The following is a 27,214-nucleotide window of genomic DNA, read 5'->3' as shown; positions in this document are numbered from 1 at the left end:
AGTTACAATGGAATCTGAATTAGTTAAACAGTAGAAAGTATAAGTCTCTGTGGGTACGATATCTGGACTAGCAATAGTATTATACTCAAGTAGTCAGTAATCAATTAAATCATTCAACTAATAGGCATAGCAGACAAATAACCGCGACATATCACCCGATACACGTGTAAGTGCTTGTCAGATCGCCTATGTGTTACCACCATACCCATAACATGGCGCAATTATCATTTAGTTTGAAAAAATCTCTTATCGAAGTCAAAGTCTTAACTTACCTGAATTCGAATTAGAATAGTAACCTCGTGAAACCTTGCCTTTCTCCAACACCTATGAAAGCTCTCAATTTGTTCAAAGTGCACTCTAAAGGGTTAAATGAGTTCAACGATACCCATACTAAACTATTAAATGAAATCAGATAAAAAATCTACCAAAAAGTCAAACTCGAGTTCCGGATAAAAATCATTATTGTTATACAATTTCTGGTTACCCATTCTCCCACCGGTTCAAATCCATAGTCAACTCTTAAATCTATATACGGATTGACCTTCAATTTAATGAATTGTACTCTCTTAAATTAGGGCAAGAATATATTCCCCAATTTCAAACCCAGATCTTCATGAAATAAGCATCAAAATCAATGGATATTCGACAAAATAACTTAAATCCAAGTTAGAAACACTTACACAATAATTGACGATGATCTTTCACCTTTGAATCGCCCAAAAACCGAGTCTCCAACTCCCAAAAGTATTGAAATAACACAACAACCCCGACCGAATTGGTTATGAATGATCTCATTATAAGGATAAATAAAAATTTTAAAGTTAATATATTTTTAAGTATGACAATATAACATTCATTTAGAATAAGTTAAAAAAGAAAGTACAGCATATAAATTACTCGGACAATATTTTAACACAAAATTTAAGTGCAATTCTTACATTTGAATTGGCAGAACTTCAATTAAGAGAGATTAGAATTGGTTGGTGAAGGAAAACGCGCCTGTTAGAAAATGCTAATACATGAGCTAAGAATGAAGTAGAAACTCATTTGCACCACTCCTAATGGCCTTATCCTCACTATCCCCTCCGAAGCATGTTGCTACTCAGTCCACATATTCCATTCCAAAACTTTACTACTCTCATTCCACTACGTTGTCTTTCCCTGCTATCCAAAATCCTCATAATATCACCACTTCTCCTCTAAATCAAAAATGGCGGACACATGTTTCTTTCTTCCCTGCTTTTTTCAACAAGACCAAAGACGCTACACACATTAAACAAGAGCTTCTTGAGGCCATTGCACCTCTTGATCGTGGTGCTGAAGCCAGTCCTGAAGACCAGGAAATAATTGATCAGGTTTGCTTAATTACTTGGTCCAAAAAGATTTGTACATTTATATATTCCGGAACTATTTGATTTTGACGTTTCCATTTTGTTCTTACTTACATGCTAATGGTACTATATTTGAGGCATATATTTTGGCACCTACTGTCACTTTAACACTCCAACTCACAAAATGATCATCTAAACATCTTAACTTCTCTCCATTGTGTCAATTGAACACTTCAACTTATAAAAATGATCATCTAGACACATTCAAAATTTATGTGCCACGTCAGTGTCGGGTGTCCACGAAACACAGTGGGGACGAGTTGAGGTGTGTCTAGATGTGCATTCTCAAAATTGGAGTGTTTAGTTGTTAGTTGAGGTCAAGTTAAGGTGTTTATCTACTCCCTCCGTCCCAATTTAAGTGTCTTAGTTTGATTAGGTACGGAGTTTAAGAAATAAAGAAAGACTTTTGAATCTTGTGGTTCTAAATAAAAGATATGTATAAAGAACTAAAATGTCCTTTGAATTTTGTGGTTATAAACTTACCATGTAAAATGTTTGAATTGTGAAATTACTAAATATAGAAATAGGCACTCTTTTTGGGACAGGACAAAGAGTAAAGTAAGACACTTAAATTGAGACGGAGGAGTATGTATTATGCCTATAACTTATGTACCAAATGTAAGAAAGTTGGAGCAGAGGTAGTAAAAGTTCTCGCTATATAGGCACTTATTGAATTACGGATATTGTTCAGTTTAGTATACTACTTATAGAGTTTATTCTTTCACAATTAGTTCTACACCAGATGAGTTACATTCTATCCAATAATGATCACTATAGGAAGTGTTCCATCAGCTCGGCAAAAAAGGGTTGCTCTTGGGTAGTTCAGATTCATCATTCACTTGTTATTGCAGGGATAAATATTCTATGCCATGAGCTGATTGTAATACCATGTTTTTCTTATCTATGTCCAGACTTGCTCAATGTCTATAAGTTCCGGAATGTAAGAGTCAGGTTAGCAAAGATGATCCGTATAATTGAATTATGTAGTTGGTTTTTATCTTCTAATCTTATGTATTATGCTTATATTAGAATTCTGAGATATTGTACACATCATGTTTAATATAGTCTGTCAAACTTTCCTTAACAATGTTATTTGATTAGATTGCTGGCAAACTTGAAGTTTGTAATCCAACAAAGGAGCCCCTCAAGTCAAGTCTTCTGAATGGAAAATGGGAACTTATATACACTACATCGAAGTCAATTTTACAGACTCAGGTGAAAACTAGAACCACCAGTAAATGCTTTATTGAATGTCATGAAAATTCTGCCTGTAGGTCCTTTCATGCAACTGTATACCTTATTTAAATGCCAACAAGCAGGGTAGATTGTTGAGTTTGTGAATGTCACCATCCACTTTACCTGAACTGTGATGGCACCCATCAAACCCGATACTGGGCAAGCCAAAAACAATTCAAACATCTCAAAGTTCAAATCCTACGATAATAGAGTAATAACATGCATAAAAGAACAATAAAGGATGATACATTGCTGAGTCAAATCAACATAACCCTAAATTTAGTATGGAATTAGTTCTCTCTTCTGTTTTACTGTACAAGGCAGTCAATTTAGTGAAGATAAAGATTTCCTCATTTAATTGGTATGTGATTGCATGCTTAAATGCTAAGAAAGGCCAGGTAAATCAAGAGGGCGAGGTAACAAGTGCTTAGCACTTTCTAGTTCCCATATCTCATTTCTCTTTCAGAGGTTAGGAGAAATCAGCTACTGTATGATCAAGTATCTAGTATCGTGTTGATGTTAGCCTTCTTGTTCTTTCTAACAGTTATATAAATGGTGGCACTCATATCTTAATTTTGAACAGAGACCCAAGATTTTGAGATCTAGAGTAAACTACCAAGCAATAAATGTAGATACACTTCGGGCTCAGAATATGGAAGGATGGCCGTTCTTCAACCAGGTATCCGATTTGGAATCAACTCTTTTGTTACCCAACAATGTTAAGTTGACTGAAGCTTCTGAGGCTTTTTGAAATTCATTGTGAAACTCCCTTATTTGCTAGTAATCATGGAATTACTCTATATTTATGAGCTTGCAACTTCGAAACTATAAATTGACTTCAGTATCCTTCCCCTTCATTGGATTGTTGTTTCTACGAAATGGCCTATTAAATGACCAGGGCCAGGAACTTGCAGTTTCTTTTTCTGCTCCTTGCTTTTCGTCTTTCAACCAAACGTTAAACTAAGATTCCTGGTTGAATTATGGGGAAACTAGAAAGAATTGCTTGGATTTCCTTTTGTAATTCAGACAATGATAGTTTAAGTTTGATTTGCCAGTGAAGTTTGGTGAGACAAAAAACCTAATAGGGAGGTAACTTTAGAATTTGAGCTGCCATTCTTGATATTTCAGGAGTTCTAATTGAATTATCCTAGATCCTTATTAACTACAACAACAACAACAACAACAACAACAACCCAGTGAAATCCCACATCGTGGGGTCTGGGGAGGGTAGAGTGTACGCAGACCTGACTCCTACCAAGGTAGGACGGCTGTTTCCGAAAGACCCCCGGCTCAATAAAAGCATAAAAAGAAGTCAGATAAGGTTAAGAGATTCGGATAAGAGATTTAAAGCGATATGAAAATGAAATAATACAAGCGACACAGATAACACATGATAATCAGAGCACAGGAAATAACAGATAATAGCAGAAATCGGGGCAGACGACACAAGATAACCAAAGCACGGGAAATAACAGATAATAACAGATAATAGCAGAAATCGGAGCACAAGAAATTATATTGCAATAATGCGACTACTAATAAGAGCGGATAACGAGACTATCTACTAGCCTTCTACCCTAATTTGGGTCCTCCAAACCCTCCTATCTAAGGTCATGTCCTCGGTAAGCTGTAATTGCGCCATGTCGTGTCTAATTACCTCTCCCCAATACTTCTTCGGCCTACCCCTACCTCGTCTGAAACCATCCATGGCCAACCTCTCACACCTCCGCACTGGGGCATCTGTATTTCTCCTCTTCACATGCCCAAACCATCTCAATCTCGCTTCTCGCATCTTGTCTTCCACCGAGGCCACCCCCACCTTATCCCGAATATCCTCATTCCTAATCCTGTCACTCCTGGTGTGGCCACACATCCATCTCAACATTCTCATCTCGACAACTTTCATCTTTTGAACGTGAGAGATCTTAACTGGCCAACACTCCGCCCCATACAGCATAGTCTAGATCCTTATTAACTAGAGAATGAAAATTCTCCGGAAAGAAGGCTCTAGAGGAGAAAAAAGGTTAAGATTTAATACTATGTGAATGTAATATTGGTATTAAAAACACAGTGAAAAGCAAAAAGAAGATGAGAGGAGTAATCGTCTAGAGAACCCATCTACTGTTCCTTCAAACAACCTACACTAAATGTTTTCTCATGCTTTAAGAGATTTGGAAAGCTTCAAACCACTAATTTTACCACAAAATCAAATTATACAGCTAATTCTTTATAGATTGCAATGCAGAAGAAACTTTTTATCAATAACGTATAGTTCTATTTAATATACTAGCTACTCTGCTGTTTCCAGTTAGTTTGATTGTTATAGCTTGATGCTTAAGCATTTTGTATACGGTAAAAATCGGACATATGCTAGACCGGTGAGACCGGAGATCGAGGGAAGAGAGAAACAAGCACGAGCATGAAGACTTTCTTTCGGACCGGAGAAGTGCTTGATTCGAAGAAAGCGAAGGAAATCGTTTGGTCCGGTTTCTCCATAGCCGAGTTGATCATGGTCGTTTGTCCGGTTAGTCATAGCCGTTGGCCCGGTTGTTCGTGGCCGTTGGTCCGGGTGATCCGTTACACAATTGTCACGCGTCAAGACCGTTCTGTCACATTGTACTGCCTGTCGTACGGGTGTCAGACCGTACGACTCAACCTTATCCTTTTAGGGTTTTTCTTTATTCAAAAGGGCTTTATGTTGTATGAGGCCCATAAGGCAAAACTATAAATAAGGGGCATTACCCTACTTTCAAGGGTTGGCTTATTCAGTTCTACAACATTGTAATAGAAAAATATATAAAATCTCCCCCTCTCATTCTCTGATTTTGGTCCGGATTTAGTGTGTTCTTCTTTAGCTTTATTCAATTAAACAATATTCATATATTATTAAATACATACATTTAGTGCAATCCATCAATTATTATTCACCTGCTCATAGCATATCCATATCCATTTTCTTCCAATTAAATCGATTAAAGATTTTCCACATATCCTATACCTCATGTACAAATTCAATTGATTACCTAAATTCGGGGTAAACAGTTTGGCGCCCACCGTGGGACTAGGATAATAGTGGTATTTGATCTTGGTTTCTATCTTACCCGTCAGAATCGAAAATATCTTTTGTTCGTCTCTGTGAAAACAGACCAAATGGCTAACAGTGGACAATCTGGTCACGTTAACAACAACGAGATTGTGGCCGAAAATGAAGACAGTGGGCCACGAGGATTACCAGCAAATCCCACTGACCCGAACCCCGTTAATTCGAGGGAGGGCCTCAACCGGCAAAACACCGTGAATCAGGAGAATGCCGCCCCGCCGGCCACCGATCCTTTAAATACTCACAATTCAATTACTTTGTCCCGGACATAAGGCCGGAAAGTACCGGATACCCCGGATGATAATATTGACTTACGTTTAATTTTCGAAATGTTGCAGGAACAGAGAGCAGCAATTGCCGAACAAGGAATCGCAATAGCCCAGTTGCAAAACAAAAGTGATAAAACGACCCCGGAGAGGGCGAAAGGTGTTGTTGAACCCAGAAGGGACGAGACGCGGATGGTTGAGAGCAATGGGTCCGGAGCTGGTTCATCCACCGAAGTTTTGAGAATGCTTGAAACATTGGCGAAGCGGGTAGACTTAACCGAAAAAATGGTGGAAACATATAACTCTCGGGTGGACCAAATCCCGGGGGCTCCGCCTATTCTGAAAGGACCGGATTCGAAGAGGTACATTCAGAGACCTTTTCCTCCGAGTGCGGCTCCAAAATTGATCCCGAAGAGGTTCAAGATGCCGGATATCCAGAAATATAATGGCACAACGGACCCTCAGGAACACGTGACTTCATACACCTACGCTATAAAAGGCAATGATGTGGAAGAGGATGAAATTGAATCCGTGTTGCTGAAAAAGTTCGGGGAAACTCTGTCAAAGGGAGCATTGACTTGGTACGACCATCTGCCCGAGCATGCAATCACTTCTTTCGAAATGCTCGCCGATGCGTTCATAAAAGCTCACGCCGGTGCCAAAAAGGTGCAGGCCCGTAAGGCGGATATGTTCTGTATATCCCAAAGGGATGACGAGTTATTGCGTGAATTTATCAACCGATTCCAAAGGGAACGAATAGAGCTCCCTCTGGTTCTAGAGGAATGGGCTGCACAAGCTTTTACCGAAGGGCTCAATCCTCGGAGCTCGACGGCCTCATTCAAACTAAAGGAAAACTTGCTGGAATACGAGGCTGTGACCTGGGTGGATGTCCATAACCGATACGAGTCAAAGATTCGGGTAGAGGATGACCAACTCGAGCTTCCCCGGGGCCCGTAAATATGAACAAAAGCTCGGAGAGATCGCGAAGGAATTACGAATCGGAGTCCAGACCATCGAGGGAAAGGTATCGGCCATACTCTCATTCGGAAAAGCCAAGCTTCAGGTCGGAAAAATCAAGGGTTGGCCCGAGTCATTTCTCCGGGCGGGGTGATAAACGGGCCGAGCGCTCGTCGAACAGTCGAGGTATCTCATTCAGGAGCGATGCCGGAAGCTCGGCCAGCAACAAAGACTTGCCGAGGATATCGGAGTACAACTTCAACGTCAACACTTCAGACCTCGTCTCGGACATTGGTCGTATCGCAGATGTAAGATGGCCGAGATCACTAAGGTCAGACCTCCGGGACCCGAACGTGATGTGTGAATATCATGAAACCCATGGACACCGAACTGAGGATTGTCGCCAGCTAACAGAGGAGGTGGCTCGGTTACTGAAGAATGGCCATCTCCAAGAATTGCTAAGTGAACGAGCCAAAGGTCACTACAAGGAAAAAGAATCTCATAAACGGGCCGAACTAGTAGAACCTCAGCATGTAATCAACATGATAATCGGGGGTACCGATACCCCACGAGGTCCGGTGATAAAACGGACGAAGGTTTCTATTATGCGTGAGAAGCGCAGCCGGGACTACTTACCCGAGGGTTCCATCTCTTTCAGCAACGAGGATGCAGAAGGCATCATTCAACCGCACAATGATGCATTGGTAATCTCTGTACTTATTTTTGAAACACAAGTTAAACGTATTTTCATTGACCCAGGTAGCTCGGCCAACATCATCCGGTGGAGAGTGGTCGAACAACTAAGGCTACTCCATCAGATCGTGCCGGTAGCCCGGGTGCTCAGCGGGTTCAACATGGAGAGCGAAACCACGAAGGGGGAGATCTCTTTGCCGGTTAACATTGATGGCACTATCCAGCAAACGGTGTTCTATGTAATCGAAGGAGATATGAAGTATAATGCATTGATGGGTAGACCTTGGATACATAGCATGAGGGCCGTGCCGTCGACATTACATCAGCTGCTGAAATTCCCGACCCCGGAGGGGATAAAAACCATCCGAGGTGAACAGCCCGCTGCAAGGGAGATGTTCGCGGTCGAGGAAGCGACACCTCAGCCCAAAAAATTGGATCAAAAGGAAGAAGATTCAACCGGGGGAAAGGACACCAAATAGCAACTAAAGCATACAGGGTTGGATCCGGGATATGAAAAGGATGATTTCGGTGTACCCAGATCATTCATAATGCCGGATGACTCGGATGCAACCAAGTCAACAGTAGAGGAGTTGGAGCAAATCACCTTGTTCGAATATCTACCGGACAAAAAGGTATACTTGGGCACGGGGTTAACCTCGGAGCTCGGGAACAAGTTAATTAAATTTCTTCGAGCTAATGCCGATTGCATCGCATGGTCCCATATAGATATGACAGGTGTGCCACCGGAAGTAACAACTCACAAGCTCAGCTTAGACGGGAGGTTTCCCCGGTGAAGCAGAAGAGAAGGCCCATGGCAGAGGCGAAACACTCCTTCGTAAAGGATGAGATAACAAAGCTTTTAAAAATAGGCTCTATCCAGGAGGTAAAGTACCCGGACTGGCTAGCTAACGTAGTAGTGGTACCGAAAAAAGGTAATAAATTTAGAATGTGCGTTGATTATAAGGGTCTAAACAAAGCATGCCTGAAGGATTCATTTTCGTTGCCTCACATTGATAGAATGATCGATGCGACGGCCGGGCATGAGATGTTAAGTTTTCTCGATGCTTACTCCGGATATAACCAAATCCGGATGCACTCGGAGGATCAAGAGAAAACATCCTTTATTACCTGGTATGGGACTTACTGTTATAACGTCATGCCTTTTGGATTAAAAATGGTGGTGCAACTTACCAACGCCTAGTTAATGGAATGTTCGAAAAACAAATAGGGAAAACAATAGAAGTTTATATTGACGACATGGTGGTCATGTCCCTGGAAACAGAGGACCATTTAAAGCATTTGCAGGAAACGTTCGATGTACTCCGCAAGTACAACATGAAGCTTAACCCGGAAAAATGTGCCTTCGATGTCCAGTCCGGTTAATTTTTGGGTTTCATGGTGTCAAACCGGGGGATTGAAATCAACCCGGATAAGATCAAAGTCATCGAGGATATTGAAGTGGTGAATAACGTCAAAGGAGTGTAGAGGCTCACCGGAAGGATAGCGGTGCTGAGTCGTTTCATATCGAGGTCCTCGGATAAGAGTCACCACTTTTTCTCCTTACTAAGGAAGAAGAACGACTTCGTTTGGACACCGGAGTGTCAAAGAGCTTTAGAAGAATTGAAAAGGTACTTGTCCAGCCCACCGCTACTGCACACACCAAAAGCGGACGAGCAACCTTTTCTCTACCTTGCCGTCTCCGAGGTAGCGGTAAGTGGTGTTTTGGTCCGAGAAGAATCAGATACGCAATTCCCCATATACTATGTGAGTAGAACTTTAGGGGATGCGGAGACCCGTTATCCCCACTTGGAAAAGTTGGCATTGACATTGGTAAGCGCTTCTAGAAAGCTCAAGCGCTACTTTCAATGCCATCTGATATGTGTAGTGACTACTTACCCCCTAAAGAACATCATGCATAAACCGGAATTATCAGGTAGACTAACTAAATGGGCCGTAGACATTAGCGGATATGATATCGAATACAAACCTCGGACGGCCATCAAGTCCCAGATCTTGGCCGATTTTGTGGCGGACTTCACCCCGGCTATGGTCCCCGAGGTTGAGAAAGAACTTCTGCTAACCTCGGGGAAAGCTTCAGGTATTTGGTCGCTACACACGGACGGAGCCTCGAACCTCAAAGGTTCCGGGCTAGGAATCGTCCTTAGAACCCCCGCTGGGGATGCCGTTCGACAATCCATTAGAACTGTTAAATTGACTAACAATGAAGCCGAGTATGAGGCTATGATTGCAGGTTTGGAATTATCCCAGAGTATGGGGGTCGAAATAATTGAGGCAAAGTGCGATTCTCTCTTGGTCGTTAACCAGGTGAATGGCGTCTTCGAGGTCAAGGACGAACGGATGCAGAGGTATCTGGAAAAAATTCAAGTGATACTACACCGGTTTAAAGAATGGACCATGCAGCATGTACCGAGGGAGTAGAACAGCGAAGCCGATGCATTGGCCAATTTGGGATCTTCAGTCGAAGGGGAAGAAATCAACCCCGGGACTACGGTGCACTTGATGAATTCAGCGATAGAAAATGGGCATGCCAAAATAAACACAATGGGTTTGACTTGGGATTGACGCAACAAGTACGTCGACTACTTGCGAGATGGAAAGCTCCTGAATGACCCAAAATAATCACGGTCACTAAGGACAAAAGCTGCGCGTTTCTGCTTGGTAGACGGCCAATTGTATCGACGGTCTTTCTTCGGACCCTTGGCCAAGTGTTTGGGTCCCGGAGAAACGGAGTATGTGATGAGAGAAGTGCACGAGGGGAGCTGCGGCAACCACTCCGGTGCTGAAGCCTTGGTCCGAAAAATTATCAGAGTCGGTTACTACTGGAACCGGATGGAGGAAGATTCGAAGAATTTTGTCCGAAAATGTGACGGATGTCAAAGACATGCCCTGATGATTCATCAGCCCGGGGAGTTGCTGCATTCGGTGGTGTCACCATGGCCTTTCATGAAGTAGGGAATAGACATTGTTGGTCCATTGCCATGGGCACCAGGTAAAGCCCGTTTTATTTTGTTTATGACTGACTATTTCTCCAAATGGGTTGAAGCACAGGCCTTCAAAAAAATTAGAGAGAAGGAAGTCATTGACTTCATATGGGACCACTTTATTTGTCGTTACGACATTCCTGCCGAGATAACTTGTGATAATGGTCCTCAGTTCGTGGGCGGCAAAGTCAATGATTTCCTCGAAGGGTTGAAGATCAAGAAAATCGTATCAACTCCATATCACCCATGTGCGAACGGACAGGTGGAATCCACGAATAAAACAATAATTCAAAATCTGAGGAAAAGACTTGAAGCGTCAAAGCATCACTGGAGGGAAGTACTACCGGAGGTATTGTGGGCTTACAGAACCACATCGAAATCAAGCATGGGAGAAACACCTTTCTCGTTGGTCTATGGGGCCGAAGCCCTCATTCCCGTAAAAGTTGGTGAACCGAGTCTCCGGTTCAGGTACAACACCGAGGAGTCAAACGAGGAGGCCATGGCCGTAAAACGCGATCTCACGGATGAACTTTGCGAAAACGCATTGGTCCGTATTGCAGCCCAGAAGCAGAGAATGGTAAGGTACTACAATCGGAGGGCCAATTTTTGACATTTCTAGGTTGGGGACTTGGTGCTTCGGAAAGTTACCTTGAACACCAAGAATCCCAACGAAGGAAAACTGGGCCCGAACTGGGAAGGACTGTACAAGATAACTGAGGTAACGGGCAAAGGATCATATCAGTTGGAATCCATGGACGGGCAACGGTTGCGCAACAACTGGAATGTGGCTCATTTGAAGAGATACTACTGCTAAGGTATGGACACCTCGTGTTTATCTATTGACCTATTCGTTTTTGCAGGAAGTCAAGTACCGGACAAAGTTAGGATCTAGGTCTGAAAACATGTGTTCCACTCTTTTCCTTAGTATGGTTTTGTCCCAAAATGGGTTTTCCGACAATATTTTTAATGAGGCAACGAGTACAACGTGTTACTTGACAAAGACAAGGACAAACACCTGGAAACGCGGGGCCACACCCTACGAGTGGGGACTTGATAGTGCTTACCCCATCTTGCAGCTCGGATAAGCACTAGGGGACTACTATACCCACATCGAGGTTTACCCCGATTAATCGACAACGGAGGAGCTCAACAAACCAAAACCGGACCTTCTGTATCAGGTTCCGATGTAAGGACCAAACGATCAGAATGAATCGTGTCCACTTAGTATTTGCTACGGAAAAACTAAGACCGAACCTTCTGTATTAGGTTTCGATGTAAGGACCAAACGATCAGAATGAATCATGTCCATTTAGTATTTGCTGCGGCAAAGCAGAAGGAAGCGGAAATTTTTTCATATCATGTACGTACAAATACTCGCAATACAAAGATTATCGAAAGTTCGGATTACTGTATTTCAGATGTCTTCTTGTTAAAACACCCTACCCTGGTGATTGTCGCCGTATTTCGGCATTGCTTTATTCATATGCCCTATTCCAGACACTATGGTCGAAATTTGACAAAGGAAACAAGGTCACAATGAACCGAGCCAAAAAACTTTAAACACCCTCGAATGGGGACTTCTACATCAAACTTTGCTAAGGCTGGGATTCAGGTGTCCGAACCTAATCTATGACAAGTGAATAGCCGAAAAATACCGGCCCTAAACAAAATGCCTAACGTGATTCGAAGACGTCTGAATTCACAAAGTATTAGATAAGTCCCACAGGAAAACCACTCGGTAAAATTCCCGGACAAAACGTACCGGACAAAGAGAAAAGTCAATACTTTGGCACAGTCCAAAATAATGACTCCGAGTCTCTGCTTGTCCTAAAAACGGACCGACAATTGGGGCAAAAAGTCATAAGCATTCAAGCAAAAGAAAAAAAGAAAATCAGGAAAAATGCATGTTCCATTTATATAAGGTTTTTACACTGGAGACCCCTACGAAGTCGAAAAACAAAAATCAAGCCCAAAAGGCAAAAAACAAAATAAAGGCTAGCTACAGGCCCTGGTCTATCCGGTATGGCTTGATCCGGAGTGTTCGGACACTGTCTGCTCGGAATCTTCGGAGTCAGTATCAAGGGCTCTCTTAGCTTCATCCTCGACCCTTTTAGCTTCGAGTATCAGGGCCGGAAGATCCGCAAAGCCATGCCTGGCTTGCTCAAGGGTGACCCTCCGTAATCGTAGTATGAGCCTCGGCAGCCTCCACACTCCGAAGGACTTCTGCCAAATCGCCCTCAGCCTGGGCTAGCTTTGCCACTAGTTCATCCCGCTCTTCATCGAAGACCCTTTGGATTTGAGTGGCCGACTCGAGCTCGACCTTGAGAAGGTCATTAGCATCTGCCATCTTTTCGAGTTCGGTTTTCAGCTCATCACATATCCGGGCCCTGTCCCCTACTTTTCGCTCAAACACCCTCATCCGCTCCTTGTACTTGGCACTCTCAGATTCAAGCAGCCGATGCCTTTTGGCCATGCTCACGGCATCGGACTTGACCGAGTCAAGCTCCTCCCGGAGTTGAGAGATGGTGGCTTCGAGCTCACCAAGCCTTGAGGAAAAACGAGTGTTGTCCTGGCTAAGGCCGACCTTGTCCGCTTCAAGAAGCAGGTTCTTCTCGATCATCTCGGCCAACTCATTCCTTAATTGAAGGTTTTCGGCCTTTGCCGCGTCAAGCTCGGGTTGAAGATTGGAAGAGTAACTGCTCGGTTCAACTCATCCTCCTTCACCCGCAAAAGGTGCTGGAACTTCTCCGTTTCTCGACCTTGGGCATCCAGCTGGCCCTTGAGATCGTCAACTTCTTGCTGAGCGCGGACGAAGGCTTCGTTAACAAGCACCACACTCTATAAAAGAAACAAGTTAAAACTCGGATAAGCGAGAAACTAAAATTCGCAATGAATTATGCAAGGATGGCTGATAAACTTACTCAATTTCCCACATGCATGCCCTCGTTAATGAGATACTGCCAGGGGACTCCGTTCATCTTCCGTTTGTCTGAGTCCGAGACGAGCGGCCTCAGGTAGCTTGCTTCTCCCACCGGACGAGACAAAAAGTTACAGTCCTCGGGGACGGTGATTACGGCCGATCTAGTCCTCCTAGGTTCCACACTTGGGACCAGCTCCAGTCTCGGTGGTCCGGCTAGCCGCCCTCGTGGCTCGAGGAATTGGGAGATGTCCAAAACCGGCAGCTTCCCCGGTAGCAGGATGAGTATCCAAGAACATGTCATCAAAATTATCCCGACCTTGAAGCTGGAGTTGGAGAACTCGGGCCGGCCTCAGCAGCCTCGGTAGAGGCAGAGATCTCGGAAGTTATAGCAGTCTCATAGCCGGGCAGTGGGCCCACATCCACTGGAACTTTGGTCTCGGGGACTGGCTCAGCCCTCAGATCGGTCTCCGGTGCACGCCCGGACCTTCTGGTCCTTTGCAGGGGGTTTCCTCGGATGAACCATCACCTGAAATATCAACAAATTCAATCGACCTTAGAGGAGTCGGGTAATGAATTTCTTCCCCACCTGTGTGCAAGGCCGGAGCTGACGGTCCTTTCCCGGCTGAAGGAAGTGATGAAATGGTGGTACCCTCCTCCGGAATAGAAGTAACGGGAGGGGTCACACCGATTCTCTGAACGAGGACCTCGGGCTCTGCTTCATCTCTTAGAGTCCGAACGGCGCTCCTCGCCCTCTTCTTCGGTTTCTTCCTTTTGTCAGAGGGATTCTTTCTCTTGTTAGCAACAGCAATGATACGGGATGCACCCGCTGAATCGAACTTGGGTACCGACGCAGCGGGTTTGACCACTGACTCCGGTCTTGGGTTCACCGAGCCCTTGGGTAAACCTGAGTGCTGAAGATGTTACAAAAGGGAAAGGTAGAAAATGTAATGAATACCGATAGAAGCAAAGTATTACCGTGGTTGTGAGCGACCCATCGGCCACGCGACAGGAGTCCCCATGTCCGTGCTTCATGGGTGTGCTGGCTAAGAAGAGCACTAACCCATTCGTTGATGTTCCGGACAGCCGGAGGTATCCACGCCACGGCTGGTATAAAGAAGAGGACAAATAGTGAATGTGAAAGGACTAGTGTTTGACAAAGCAGTAAAAAGCAATTATTAAAAGAACTGAAGACTTACGATTATCATTCCACCTCTCTGGAAAGAGCATGTAGTTGGCCGGAATAATGTCCGCGGTCCTTACCTGGACGTAACGCTCCAGCCAACCCCGGTCTCTATCTTCGTCCATCTTCGAAAAGAATGGGTTCCGGCTTCGCTTAGCGAGCTTTATTACACCCCCCCCCCCGGAACAATCTCGGGGAGTATAACCGGATGAAGTGAGCCAGCGTGAACTCCTTTTTCAAGTTATTGGCCAACAGCCGGAGGCAAGCCACGGTCCTCCAGACAATCGGACCAATCTGGGCCAGGGTTACATTGCAAGTCCGGCACATATCTAGAATAACTAGGTCGATCTGGGGTCGAGCTTAAGTGTGAAAGGGTAGGTGTAAACGTATAAGAAGCCCTCCCAATGGTCGGTGATTGATCCATCAGGTCCGGGAGCAAAAACTTGCACCGGACGGTTATCCCATCCGCAATCAGCCCGGACTAGATCAAGTTTGTCCTCGGTAATGGACGAGGGGTACCGTCTTACATCAAACCCTCTATCGGAAACCAGAGAAGGTTTCTCAACCTCGAAATCCTTGTTATAGTTGGGTTTGGACGGTACAATGTCTAAAGCAGTGGGCTCAAAGGCAATTTTTCCCTTGGGTTGAGAAATTGGCTCGGCTCCTTGAGAAGAAACCGAGGGAACATCATGGGAGGTGGTTTCGGTGTTAGCAGACATTTGGAAGTTATTGAAAAGGAGATTTGGCGAATTCAAAAAAGAAGCTAAAAAATTGAGTAAGGGAGCAGTCAAGAAAAAATTCAAAATGGTAAGAGTAGGAAGAAAAAGAAGCAGCACTTTCTAAACAAAAACAGCTAAAGAAGTTGGTGGAGTTGGTTTCCTCTCACGCAATATAAGCAATGAATCAGCAAGAAATATGAGATGGGGGATGATTAGAAGTGATGAAGTGAAGAAATAAAATAGAGAAGTGAAGTGAAATGAAGATGTAAAATGGAAAAATGAAGAGGTGAAAGGCATTATATAGATATGGGGATCGAGGCGGTTTCAAATCCCGGCCAACCAGGGAATGCCACGTGTCCCACAATTAATGAGAAGTGACTTGAAACGACGTGTGTTATGGTGGTTGTCAGAGCTGACCATCCAGGATGAGACATGTGATTGATGACAGGGGAACGTGATGTAACTGTTCCCGCCAAAATGAAAAGATAATAACAAACATATGAAACCACCGGTTTCTTGATTCATCCACTTCCCGTTACTCCGATAAAACCACGGTCCGAAAAGTGTGGGGACTATCTGTATACGGTAATAATCGGACATATGCTAGACCGGTGAGACCAGAGATCGAGGGAAGAGAGAAACAAGCACGAGCATGAAGACTTTCTTTCGGACCGGAGAAGTGCTTGATTCGAAGAAAGCGAAGGAAATCGTTTGGTCCGGTTTCTCTATAGCCGAGTTGATCGTGGCCGTTTGTCCGGTTGGTCGTGGCCGTTGGCCCGGTTGGTCGTGGCCGTTGGCCCGGTTGGTCGTGGTCGTTGGTCCGGGTGATCCGTTACACAATTTTCACGCGTCAAGACCATTCTGTCACATTGTATTGCCTATCGTACGAGTGTCAAACCGTACGACCCAACCTTATCCTTTTAGGGTTTTTCTTTATTCAAAAGGGTTTTATCTTGTATGAGGCTCATAAGGCAAAACTATAAATAGGGGGCATTACCCTACTTTCAAGGGCTGGCTTCTTCAGTTCTAGAACATTGTAATAGAAAAATATATAAAATCTCGCCCTTTCATTCTCTGATTTTTGTTCGGATTTAGTGTGTTCTTCTTTAGCTTTATTCAATTAAACAATATTCATATATTATTAAATACATACATTTAGTGCAATTCATCAATTATTATTCACTTGCTCATAGCATATCCATATCCATTTTCTTCCAATTAAATCGATTAAAGATTTTCCACATATCCTATACCTCATTTACAAATATAATTGATTATCTAAATTCGGGGTAAACACATTTGTCTTTTAATGCCAAACTCCCCCCCCCCCCCTCTCCCCTCCCCCCCTCCCCCCACACAGACAACCAAAAGAAACTAACAAAAATGAAAAATTTGACCGCATCAAAATAAGGCTTCGCGGAACCAAAATCATTGCATAGATTTACTATATCAATTAGGTTCAGGAAAGGAAATGTCACCTTTAGTTACCTGAGTTGTCTATTTAATGAGCCAGTTTTTTGTCTAGTGAGTGCAGAATTTGTCCAGTTATATCACACTTAACTAAGTTTCACTTGTTAGGAGTTACACTTAAACATAAGGCATTTTAGTTTACTTTTTCTCCAGCTGTGTTACCTGTGACTGGTGTTAGGTGGAAAAACTAATTTTCACTATTTCTTACCCTACATCGTGTTTCTCTGATCTTACCTAATTCGTGGATTGGTTTAGTTTGTAAAATATGAAGCGGAACAGTATACAACAAAATTTCCTATGACTGTTGTTTCCCAATTGTAGGCATTTGATCATTCATTGATATGCTTTAGAAAACATTAACCAGAATAATAGCCTTTTGTTAAATTACTGAGACATCACAAACCTAATCTGTAGATGTCACAACTCGTTGGTACTGAGCGCTCCTTCTGCCCAAGCATGACAGTTTTATTTTATGATTAGATTTGATCTGTTAAGGTGACCCTATATACGTCGTTATATTTTAACTACTGTTGAATTTCTTTAGTATAACCTCTCCACATTATCGCCTCTTGAATTATCTTTGTTAAATTTTTGTACTGATTTTGTTAAGCATCTTTTTTATCAACTTTACTGATTAACATATTTTCAATTCCCTAGCACAATAAAATGGTAACAGAAGTAAATAAAGGCTTAGTTATGCCAAGTCCAATTTTATCAGGATTACATTTGCGTATAAGCCGAATATAAACAAAAAAGGTTAATAAGTCAAAGGACAAAAGAGTAATTTTTGTAAATTTTGATTGTACAGTTCCAAAGTGTTAGCATATCGTGTTCTGTATAAGTATCAGATGAATCCAAAGTTCAGTAGAAAGTTAGTCTTTTATAGTAATCATCGTCAACCCCATCCCTCTTTCCTGCCTAAGGTTTAAGAAAGCCCTTCATGTCAAGGCTACTCAACCTTTGTCCAATTGAAAATGATAACACAATGCATAGGTGATAAGATTCGACCTAAGGAAACTCTAAGAAGTAAACAAAAATAAAGGAAAACAAAAGATAGATGAAGAATTGGGGATTAAGGAGAATAGAGGATAGATACTTGACTCAATTAATAATGAATCCTATAGGCAAATCTAAGTATATCAAACTTAAACCCTCCTATTGTGAATTCAACCAAAAGAACCAAAGTAATTTGAATCAATTAGAAAACTCAATTGGAAACCACAAATGAGCAATATAGATTAATTCAATGGATAAGAAATTTCACTTTGCAACAATGAAATCACACTTAGTGTAGTAACCTAACAATCTATCTATTAACTAAAATCTCTCAATATTTGAGTTCTCACAATATCAAAGCTAAGTCTTCCAAATGGATGAAAAGAACTATTTATACTAATGCCTATTACACCAAAAGGCTCTAAAGTAGCTCTTTTGCAAAACTACCAACATGGGTCTTCAATTGCATCCAAAGCCTCATAACTTGTAATTATGATCTCCAATTGCCATTCTAACCTCAGAACTTGCAAGTATGACCTCCAATTGCAATCTTAGCCCCATAGTTGCACTTTTAGCCATTGTGCGCTTCTAGCCACTTTGCAACTCTTCCAATGCCAACTCCTAAACGTTGTAACTCCGCGAAGTCTTCTCTCCAATCTCCTCCAAGGCATCCTTTTTCATAAACAAGGCTTGCAACTCTTGAAGTTCTCTTGCTTGACTTCTGGTGAAAGACCTTGTGCTTGTTGGGTTCGTATCATCCTCCCCTTCTTGGAGAAGATTCGTCCTCGAATCTAAGGGCATACCTACAACACTAGAGGAAAGATCACTCACATTGAAAACATTATGAACATTATACTCACTTGGCAAGTCGATCTTGTAGGCATTGTCATTGATCTTTTCAAGCACTTTGAATGACCCATCTCCCCTTGGGCTCCATTTCCCTTTTCGCATTTGCGGGAACCTTTCTTTTCGAAAATGAACCCAAACCCAATCATCGGGTTGGAAGTCCACCTTTCTTCTCCCATGATTTTGTCTCTTGGATACCTTGGTGTTGACCTTGTCAATGCTCTCCTTTACCTTGGCATGGATTTTTATCATTTCGGCCGCCCTTTTCTTTGCATCTAAATACACAACAACATCACTAGCCAAAGGGGTTATGGCTAATGGAATCAAACGATTAAAGCCATAACATACTTCAAATGGAGTCATGCCAATAGAGGAATGGAGGGACCGATTGTATGCAAACTCAATCAAAGGTAAACGGTCTTCCCAAGAAGTGGGCTTTCCTCTAATCATACATCTAAGCATACTCCCTAGAGTCCTATTCACTACTTCGGTTTGACCATCCGTTTGAGGGTGGCAAGAAGTAGAGAACATGAGCTTGGTACCAAGTGTACCCCAAAGAATTTTCCAAAAGTGACTAAGAAACTTGGAATCCTTATCACTAACAATAGTGTAGGGAACTCCATGCAACTTAAGAGCATGATTCACAAACAAGGATGCTACATGAGATGCATCATCACATTTATGGCATGGTATAAAATGAGACATTTTTGAGAACCTATCTACCACAACAAAAATGCTATCATGACCCTTTTTGGTTCTTGGAAGACCCAACAGAAAATCCATAGAAATGTCTATCCAAGGACCAATAGGAGTAGGAAGGGAAGTATACATACCTTGGGGCCGAATCTTGGACTTGGCTTGCTTGCATTCCAAACATTGACCACATAGCTTTTCAACATCATGTCGCATCTTGGGCCAATAGAATTGCTCACCCAAAATATCAAGTGTCTTGGCCACCCCAAAATGGCCCATCATTCCACCACTATGTGCTTCCTTGACGAACAACTCTCTCCATGAGCTCATTAGAACACAAACTCTACCATCCTTGAATAGGAACCCATCAACAAGTTGGAACCTATCAACCCTCCTCCCTTGGGTCAACTCCTCACAAATTGCCATAAAGTCGGGATCTTGAGAATAGAATCCCTTAAGGCTTTCAAATCCCATCATCCTAGAAGTCATAGTGTTTAACAAGACATACCTTCTAGATAATGCATCCGCCACCACATTGTCCTTCCCCTTTTTGTAGTGGATCACATAAGGGGAAGCTTCAATCAATTCTACCCATTTCGCATGCCTCTTGTCAAGCTTGGATTGGCTCTTCAAATGTTTCAAGGATTTGTGATCCGATCGTATCACAAACTCCTTATGCCACAAATAATGTTGCCAATGGGTCGAGACCCTCACAAGTGCATACAGCTCCTTGTCATAAGTAGAGTAGTTCAATGACGCCTCTTTTAAGTTTTCACTAAAGTAGGCCAATGGCTTGCCTTCTTGCATCAATACTCCACCTATGCCAACCCCGGAAGCATCACACTCAACTTCAAAAGTTTTATCAAAATTGGGTAATTGTAACAATGGTGACGAACTCAACATGGATTTCAATTCTTGAAACGCCTTCTCTTGCTCATATCCCCAAAAAAAAGGAACATCCTTCTTGATCAATTCGGTCAGGGGAGAGGCAATTGTACTAAACCTCTTTACGAACCTTCTATAGAAACTTGCCAACCCATGGAAACTCCTCACATCGGTTGCAATTTTAGGCGTTGGCCAGGTTCTAATAAACTCCACTTTTTCTTCGTCAAACTCCACACCATTTGCACTCACCACAAAACCCAAGAACACTACTTTATCAAAACAAAAAGCACATTTCTTGATATTAGCAAACAACCTCTCACGCAACAAGACATCAAATACTTGCCTCAAATGGCCTACATGTTCCTCAATTGATTTGTTATACACAAGGATGCCATCAAAATAAACAACCATAAACTTGTTGATAAAGTGTTTCAAGACATGGTTCATCAACCTCATAAACGTGCTAGGTGCATTGGTTAGTCCGAATGGCATGACAAGCCACTCATAGAGGCCAAAATTGGTTTTGAAGGTCGTTTTCCACTCATCACAAGGATTCATTCGGATTTGGTGATAGACACTTCTAAGATCAATCTTTGAAAACACATTTGAGCCACATAGCTCATCCAACATGTCATCAAGCCTCAGAATGGGATGGCGATACTTTACCGTGATTTTGTTGACGACCCTACAATCAATGCACATCCTCCAAGTGCCATATTTCTTTGGAACAAGAATCACCGAAATGGCACACGGGCTAAGACTCTTTTTCACTAGCCCCTATTTAAGAAGTTCATCCACTTGCCTTTGTAATTCTTTTGTTTCTTCCGGGTTGCTCCTATAAGCCAGTTTGTTGGGAATTTGGGAACCCGGTACAAATTCGATTTGGTGCTCAATACCTCTCAAGGGAGGTAAGCCATCGGGCATTTCCTCTGGGAAAAAGGCTTCATATTCCTGCAAAAGAGAAGACATACTACTAGGAAAAGTGCTAGTAGCTTGGTTAGCATTTAAGAGAAGATCCTTGTTGACAAGACACACCATGAAGTGTATCTCGTCAACCTCTTTCAAGCAATTATTTGGTTTGGCCAACAAACATTTATTAGAACCATCTTGAGATGTTCCCTCTCCACTTATGACCAACAAAGTCTCCTTCTCACTCTTCTCCTTTTCTTCCTTTTGATACTTCTGTCGAAGCTCCCTCATCACTCTATAATCCTCACTCACTTGGTAAGCGGTTAATGGGTTAAGAATGTACTTCTTCCCCTTGACCACAAATGAGTACTTGTTATTTCTCCCATTATGTTGGGCATCAACATCAAATTCCCAAGGTCATCCGAGCAATAGATGGCAAGCTTGCATGGGTACCACATCACACAAAATCTCATCTTGGTACTTGCCAATGCTAAATTTGATAATGGCTTGCTTGTTGACCCTCATTTCACCACATTCATTAAACCGTTGGAGTTTATAGGGATTAGTATGCTTGCGGGTGGGGAATTTCATACTTTCAACTAAAAATTGACTAACGGCATTCGTGCAACTCCCACCATCAATGATTAATGAGCACACCTTGTCCACAATTTTGCACCGTCCATGAAATAAGTTCTCCCTTTGGTCACTCTCTTCCCTAGCTAGAGCCCTCATGGCTCTTCTAGCCACAATAGCATGATTCAAGGCCTCTTCATACCTTATCTCAACCTCTTCATTGGAATCACCCTCACACTCACTTCTTTCTCCCTCTTCTTCATGACCATCCCTACCCTCATGTTCATCATCGGTTCAATACCCATCCCTCAATATTGTGATAGTCCTCAGGTTGGGACACTTACTCGCAATGTGCCCTCTCCCTTGGCACTTAAAGAATTGGATGGTAGAAGATCGATTAGAGTTAGGGTTAGAATTGTTACCTCCTTTAGCCTTGTCATCACCTTTGTCTTTGTAGTCGAGTTTGGCTTGAGGTGCTTGAGTGTTGCTCTTGGGATTATCCCAAGTGGAAGTTTTCCATTTTTCTTTGCCTTTGTTCCAATTGGACGACGATTTGCGTTTGTCTTTGTAGGACCTCTCTTCCTTTAGATCCGCCTCAACCTTGGATGCATCATGGAATGCCTCTTCAAGGCTATTACAGGTTTTGAGCCTCATCAGTTTGGAGATGTCCCGATTCAAGTTGGCTACAAACCTTCTAATAGTGTACTTTTCATGCTCTTCTATCTTGGACTTCATTCGCAAATCCTCAAACTCATCAAAGTACGCTTCCACACTTTTCAACCCTTGCTTTAACATGTACATCCTTTTGAGTACATCTTGGTGGTATGTGAGTGGAAGCCACCTTGTCTCCATGAGCTCAATCAAGTCATTCCAAGTTGGAAGATCATAGATGTGTTGTTGAGATCTTTGTAGCTTCTTGGATTCCCACCAAGTAGAAGCGTATCCCTCAAATTGAGTGAGGGCATACTTTGTTTTCAAGGCCTCGGACACATTGTTCGTGAGGAAGATGCGCTCACTTTGCAATTTCCATTCAAGGAACTCTTCCGGATTGCTACCCCTCTGGAACGTAGGAAGGTTCACCTTGATGGTGTTCAAATTCCGCTCATTATCTTGCCATCTTCCCCGGTCTTCATAACCTTGGGCCCTCCCTAAGTCTACATGACCTTGGAATCTAGGGTCATGGCCAGGAAACCTCTCAAAACCTCCTCTTCCTCCCGTCCCCTGGTTATTCATTCCTCCACGCCTCCCTTCTTGCCGGTTATCGTCCCACTACCTACCTTGTGGATAGTCATCATACTCCTTTTCATTCATGGGGTATTGGTACTGGCGTTGGTATTGGTTTTGGTTAGGAAAGGGATCTTGTGTTTGGACTTGGGGTGGAGCTTGGGGTGTTTATTGTAAGGTTACTTGAGGGATTGCCTCATTCGGGGTGTGTTGGTAAACTTAGGGATAGGTTTGTCGATTGGTGTTTTGGAATGTGGAGTTTTGGGATGGAAGGTTGGTTGTTTGGGGTGGTGGAGCTCTTTGGGTAGAGGTGGTTATGGTGCTGGGATTGCACAAGGCATGGACTTGTCCCGGGGTAATGGTTGGTGTAGTGTCTTGTGTTTTATCCCCATCACCTTCATTCCGAGAACGGGGAGTGCCCATTCTACTCGAACCCTCCATTTGAACTTTCTCAGTACGCATCATCCGTTCATCCATACCCTTCAACTTCCCATTCACACCATTCATCTCTCATCTCATCTCTTCCATACCCGCTTGCATGCCCGAGATTTGATTCACGATCATAGCCAATGAGTTTGCTATGGATGACAAAGCTACTACGTCTTGCGTCCTATCACCTTGGTTAGACATGATGACCTGCAAAACTAGCAAACAAGATTAGTAATAAAAGCCTCACTTCACTCGTATTGAACTCTCAACCCTTACCACACTTGTGCTCTTTCGAAGTTGTTAATGAATCACTCGTCCAATCGAATTCACACGTTGCTTATCCTTTGTGGTAGAATGGATTCTTGTTTGGATGAAAGACGGACGACTCAAAAGCAAAACGAACAAGAGCCAAAGAAGTTTCAACGAAATAAAACTAAGAAAAGCTTGAAAGAATTAGTACGAAAGAAATGCGGATACAAGAACTAATTATCAACAAGTAAGAACAATTACAAGTCGTTAATTAGTTTTAAGAATCAAAGAAATGAGATGAAGATGGAAGGAATAGAACTCGAATCACGAAACGATCTTACCTAGAATGTACGTCCAAGGTGTGTAATGTACGTCCAATTCTTTGAAGAACGGCCTAGATGTATGTCCAACGAGGTAAGATACGACCTTCAACACGGGGAATGTACGTCCCGTTCTTGTATGTACGGGCTACCCTTTGCTGCCTGTACTTATACGTATTATCTTGGCAACCTTCTGGACCAATTAATCAATGTACGCCCAAAGAAACGGAAGAAAGACGTCCCGTATTTGTCTATACGTCCACAAGGTACGCCCTACCAACAAAATACGGCCAACATAATGCAACTACAAACTTTAATACGGACAATGTACGTCCAAGGGTCGGAAAGAATACGCCCTTATTCTTAAGAACGTGAGGGATGTACGCCCACACAATGCAATGAACGACCTTCAATCTTCGAAAAATGTACGCCCTCTTCTATGGAGATTGTACGAGACGTACTTATATGTACGCCCAATAGCCTAGGCCGTACTTCTTCCGTAATCCCACCTTAACTCTCTGGAAAATGTGATCAATGTATGCCTTCCAAGTATTGGACGTGCTTTGATGTACGCCCAACCTACTTGGACGTCCTTTGCTTCAGTTATTTCCTTGTACACGACTTTTTCTTGGATTTTGGGCCAAATCTCTTGGATCTGATGATGTTTTGGGGCTCACACAATCTAGGACTTTCCTTTTTCAGCCCAACAAACAAATTTTCTCTTGACTTGGAAATGTTTTTGTATCAAACCTTCCTTTTGGGTCTTCTTCTTAAGATGAAGATATGAATGTCTTCAAGAACATGAAGAACATTCAAATTTCCAAGTACCTTAATTCCAACTCCTTTTTGCTCCAAATTTCAGATCTAAGCTCCTTGTCACTTGGAGAACAAAGCCCAGTATTCAATTTGCCTCAATTGCTTCTCAATCACTAAACCCACTTTTGAGTTCTTCAAGCTTTGATGAAGCTTCAGTGGTGAAAACTTCAAAACCCACTCAAACAACTTCAAAATTCGGATTTAGATGCTTTCTACCTCAATGAACTCAAATCTAACTTCAGAAACAACAAAACAAACCACAAAACAATTTTTCATTTTGTTTTTTTTAATTTTCAGATTTTGAGCCTAGGATTAGAAATTGTGGGAACAATCTCTTAGCCTATGCTCTGATACCAAATGATAAGATTCAACCTAAGGAAACTCTAAGAAGTAAACAAAAATAAAGGAAAACAAAAGATAGATGAAGAATTGGGGATTAAGGAGAATAGAGGATAGATACCCCAATTAGCAATGAATCCTATAGGCAAATCTAAGTATATCAAACATAAACCCTCCTATTGTGAATTCAACCAAAAGAACCAAATGAATTTGAATCAATTAGAAGACTCAATTGGAAATCACAAATGAGCAATCTAGATGAATTCAATGGATAAGCAATTTCACTTTGAAACAATGAAATCACACTTAGTGTAGTAACCTAACAATCTATCTATCAACTAAAAATCTCTCAATATTTGAGTTCTCATAATATCAAAGCTAAGTCTTTGAATCAATTAGAAGACTCAATTGGAAACCACAAATGAGCAATCTAGATTAATTCAATGGATAAGCAATTTCACTTTGCAACAATGAAATCACACTTAGTGTAGTAACCTAACAATCTATCTATTAACTAAAATCTCTCAATAGTTGAGTTCTCATAATATCAAAGCTAAGTCCTCCAAATGGATGAAAAGAATTATTTATACTAATGCCTATTACACCAAAAGGCCCTAAAGTAGCTCTTTTGCAAAAATACCCACATGGGTCTTCAATTGCATCCAAAGCCTCAAAACTTGCAATTATGACCTCCAATTGCCATTCTAACCTCATAACTTGCAAGTATGACCTCCAATTGCAATCTTAGCCCCATAGTTGCACTTTTAGCCATTTTGCGCTTCTAGCCACTTTGCAACTCTTCCAATGCCAACTCCCAAACGTTGTAAATCCGCAAAGTCTTCTCTCGAATCTCCTCCAAGGCATCCTTTTTCATGAACAAGGCTTGCAACTCTTGATGTTCTCATGCTTGACTTCTTGTGAAAGCCCTTGTGCTTGTTGGGTTCATATCAATAGGTCACTGTATGTTCTAACAAGTGGATAAAAATGGTATATTTCTTTACACATTTCCTCCATACAAGAAAGAAAGCATAGTGGTTAACTAGAAAGTAAATGCAAAAGTTAAATCATTGTTGGCCAAGCATAATTTATATATATCTTGCCATTTATTTCTGTCTAGAGTAGCATCTTTCCATATTTTACCACTTATTCAATCAATGTGCTGAAGGTTACTGCAGATTTGACCCCTCTGAATTCAAGAAAGGTGGCAGTAAAGTTTGATTATTTCAAAATTGCTGGGCTAGTATGTTTCACATCCTTTACTCAATCACTTTCCTGCAAAGGAGTTACTTTTGCTTGTAATGCATTTTAGACACTTTTCTATTCCAAATACAAAAAAGAATGAGCTGCTAATGTAACTTCATGATAGTTATGGATCGGCCTTTTTTTCTAACATGTAGTTTTCATCTCGTCGTCGTTGGCTGACAGATACCTATTAAAGCTCCTGGAAGAGCTCAAGGTGAGCTTGAAATGACTTACTTGGATGAAGAATTGAGGTGAGTTTATGTATTATATTGTAATTCATGTATTCTTGAGTCTTTAGAAGCTGAGGCTTAATTTATTAACATGATCTGTTTATACTTCATATATAAATGTATGCAAAAGCTCAGATCACGTGCCTACAACCCGTTTCCTGAATTGGCATTGCATCACTTTGACAGGGTATCAAGAGGTGATCTTGGCAACTTATTCGTTTTGAAAATGGTTGATCCTTCTTACAAGGTCCCTACTTGAGCTTGTATCAACGTTTTCTCCTCTGGGAAGAGTTATTTATTAGTGTCACATCTTATATATATCATGCTAAGTTTGTGCAGATTATTCGAAAGTTTTTTCTCCACTTCAAATCTATACAAAGTTTTATCAAAGTGAGTAATTTCAAACTTGTATACATGCAAATTTATCACAGTTTCTTGTCATAATCTGCCGGAGTTAGGCTTGTGTACGAAAGTACATTTATCTTCTCTTCATGTACTTAAAAGTTTTTTGTGTGAGCACTTATATTTT

General features: G+C 42.0%; 1 protein-coding gene across 5 annotated transcripts; it reads left to right on the top strand.

The window, feature by feature from the left end:
- Positions 1-945: 945 nt before the first annotated feature.
- On the top strand, positions 946-27,214 carry LOC132644009 (probable plastid-lipid-associated protein 4, chloroplastic). Of its 5 annotated transcripts, none has more exons than XM_060360544.1 (6): positions 952-1,355; positions 2,493-2,606; positions 3,211-3,306; positions 26,379-26,453; positions 26,639-26,706; positions 26,821-27,214. In XM_060360544.1, exons 1-6 carry the CDS (start codon positions 1,062-1,064, stop codon positions 26,942-26,944), a joined length of 771 nt encoding a protein of 256 aa, XP_060216527.1. In that variant the 5' UTR covers positions 952-1,061; the 3' UTR covers positions 26,945-27,214. The 5 variants fall into 5 exon arrangements, with proteins under 5 accessions (XP_060216526.1, XP_060216529.1, XP_060216527.1 ...); XM_060360545.1 differs by having other exon boundaries at positions 955-1,355; positions 26,872-27,214; XM_060360546.1 differs by lacking the exon at positions 26,379-26,453 and having other exon boundaries at positions 951-1,355.

The sequence above is a fragment of the Lycium barbarum genome, chromosome 6 (assembly GCF_019175385.1).
Source record: "Lycium barbarum isolate Lr01 chromosome 6, ASM1917538v2, whole genome shotgun sequence".
Lineage (NCBI taxonomy): Eukaryota > Viridiplantae > Streptophyta > Magnoliopsida > Solanales > Solanaceae > Lycium > Lycium barbarum.
The sequence above is the reverse complement of the archived record's forward strand: the minus strand, read 5'-3'. Positions and strand labels throughout refer to the sequence as shown.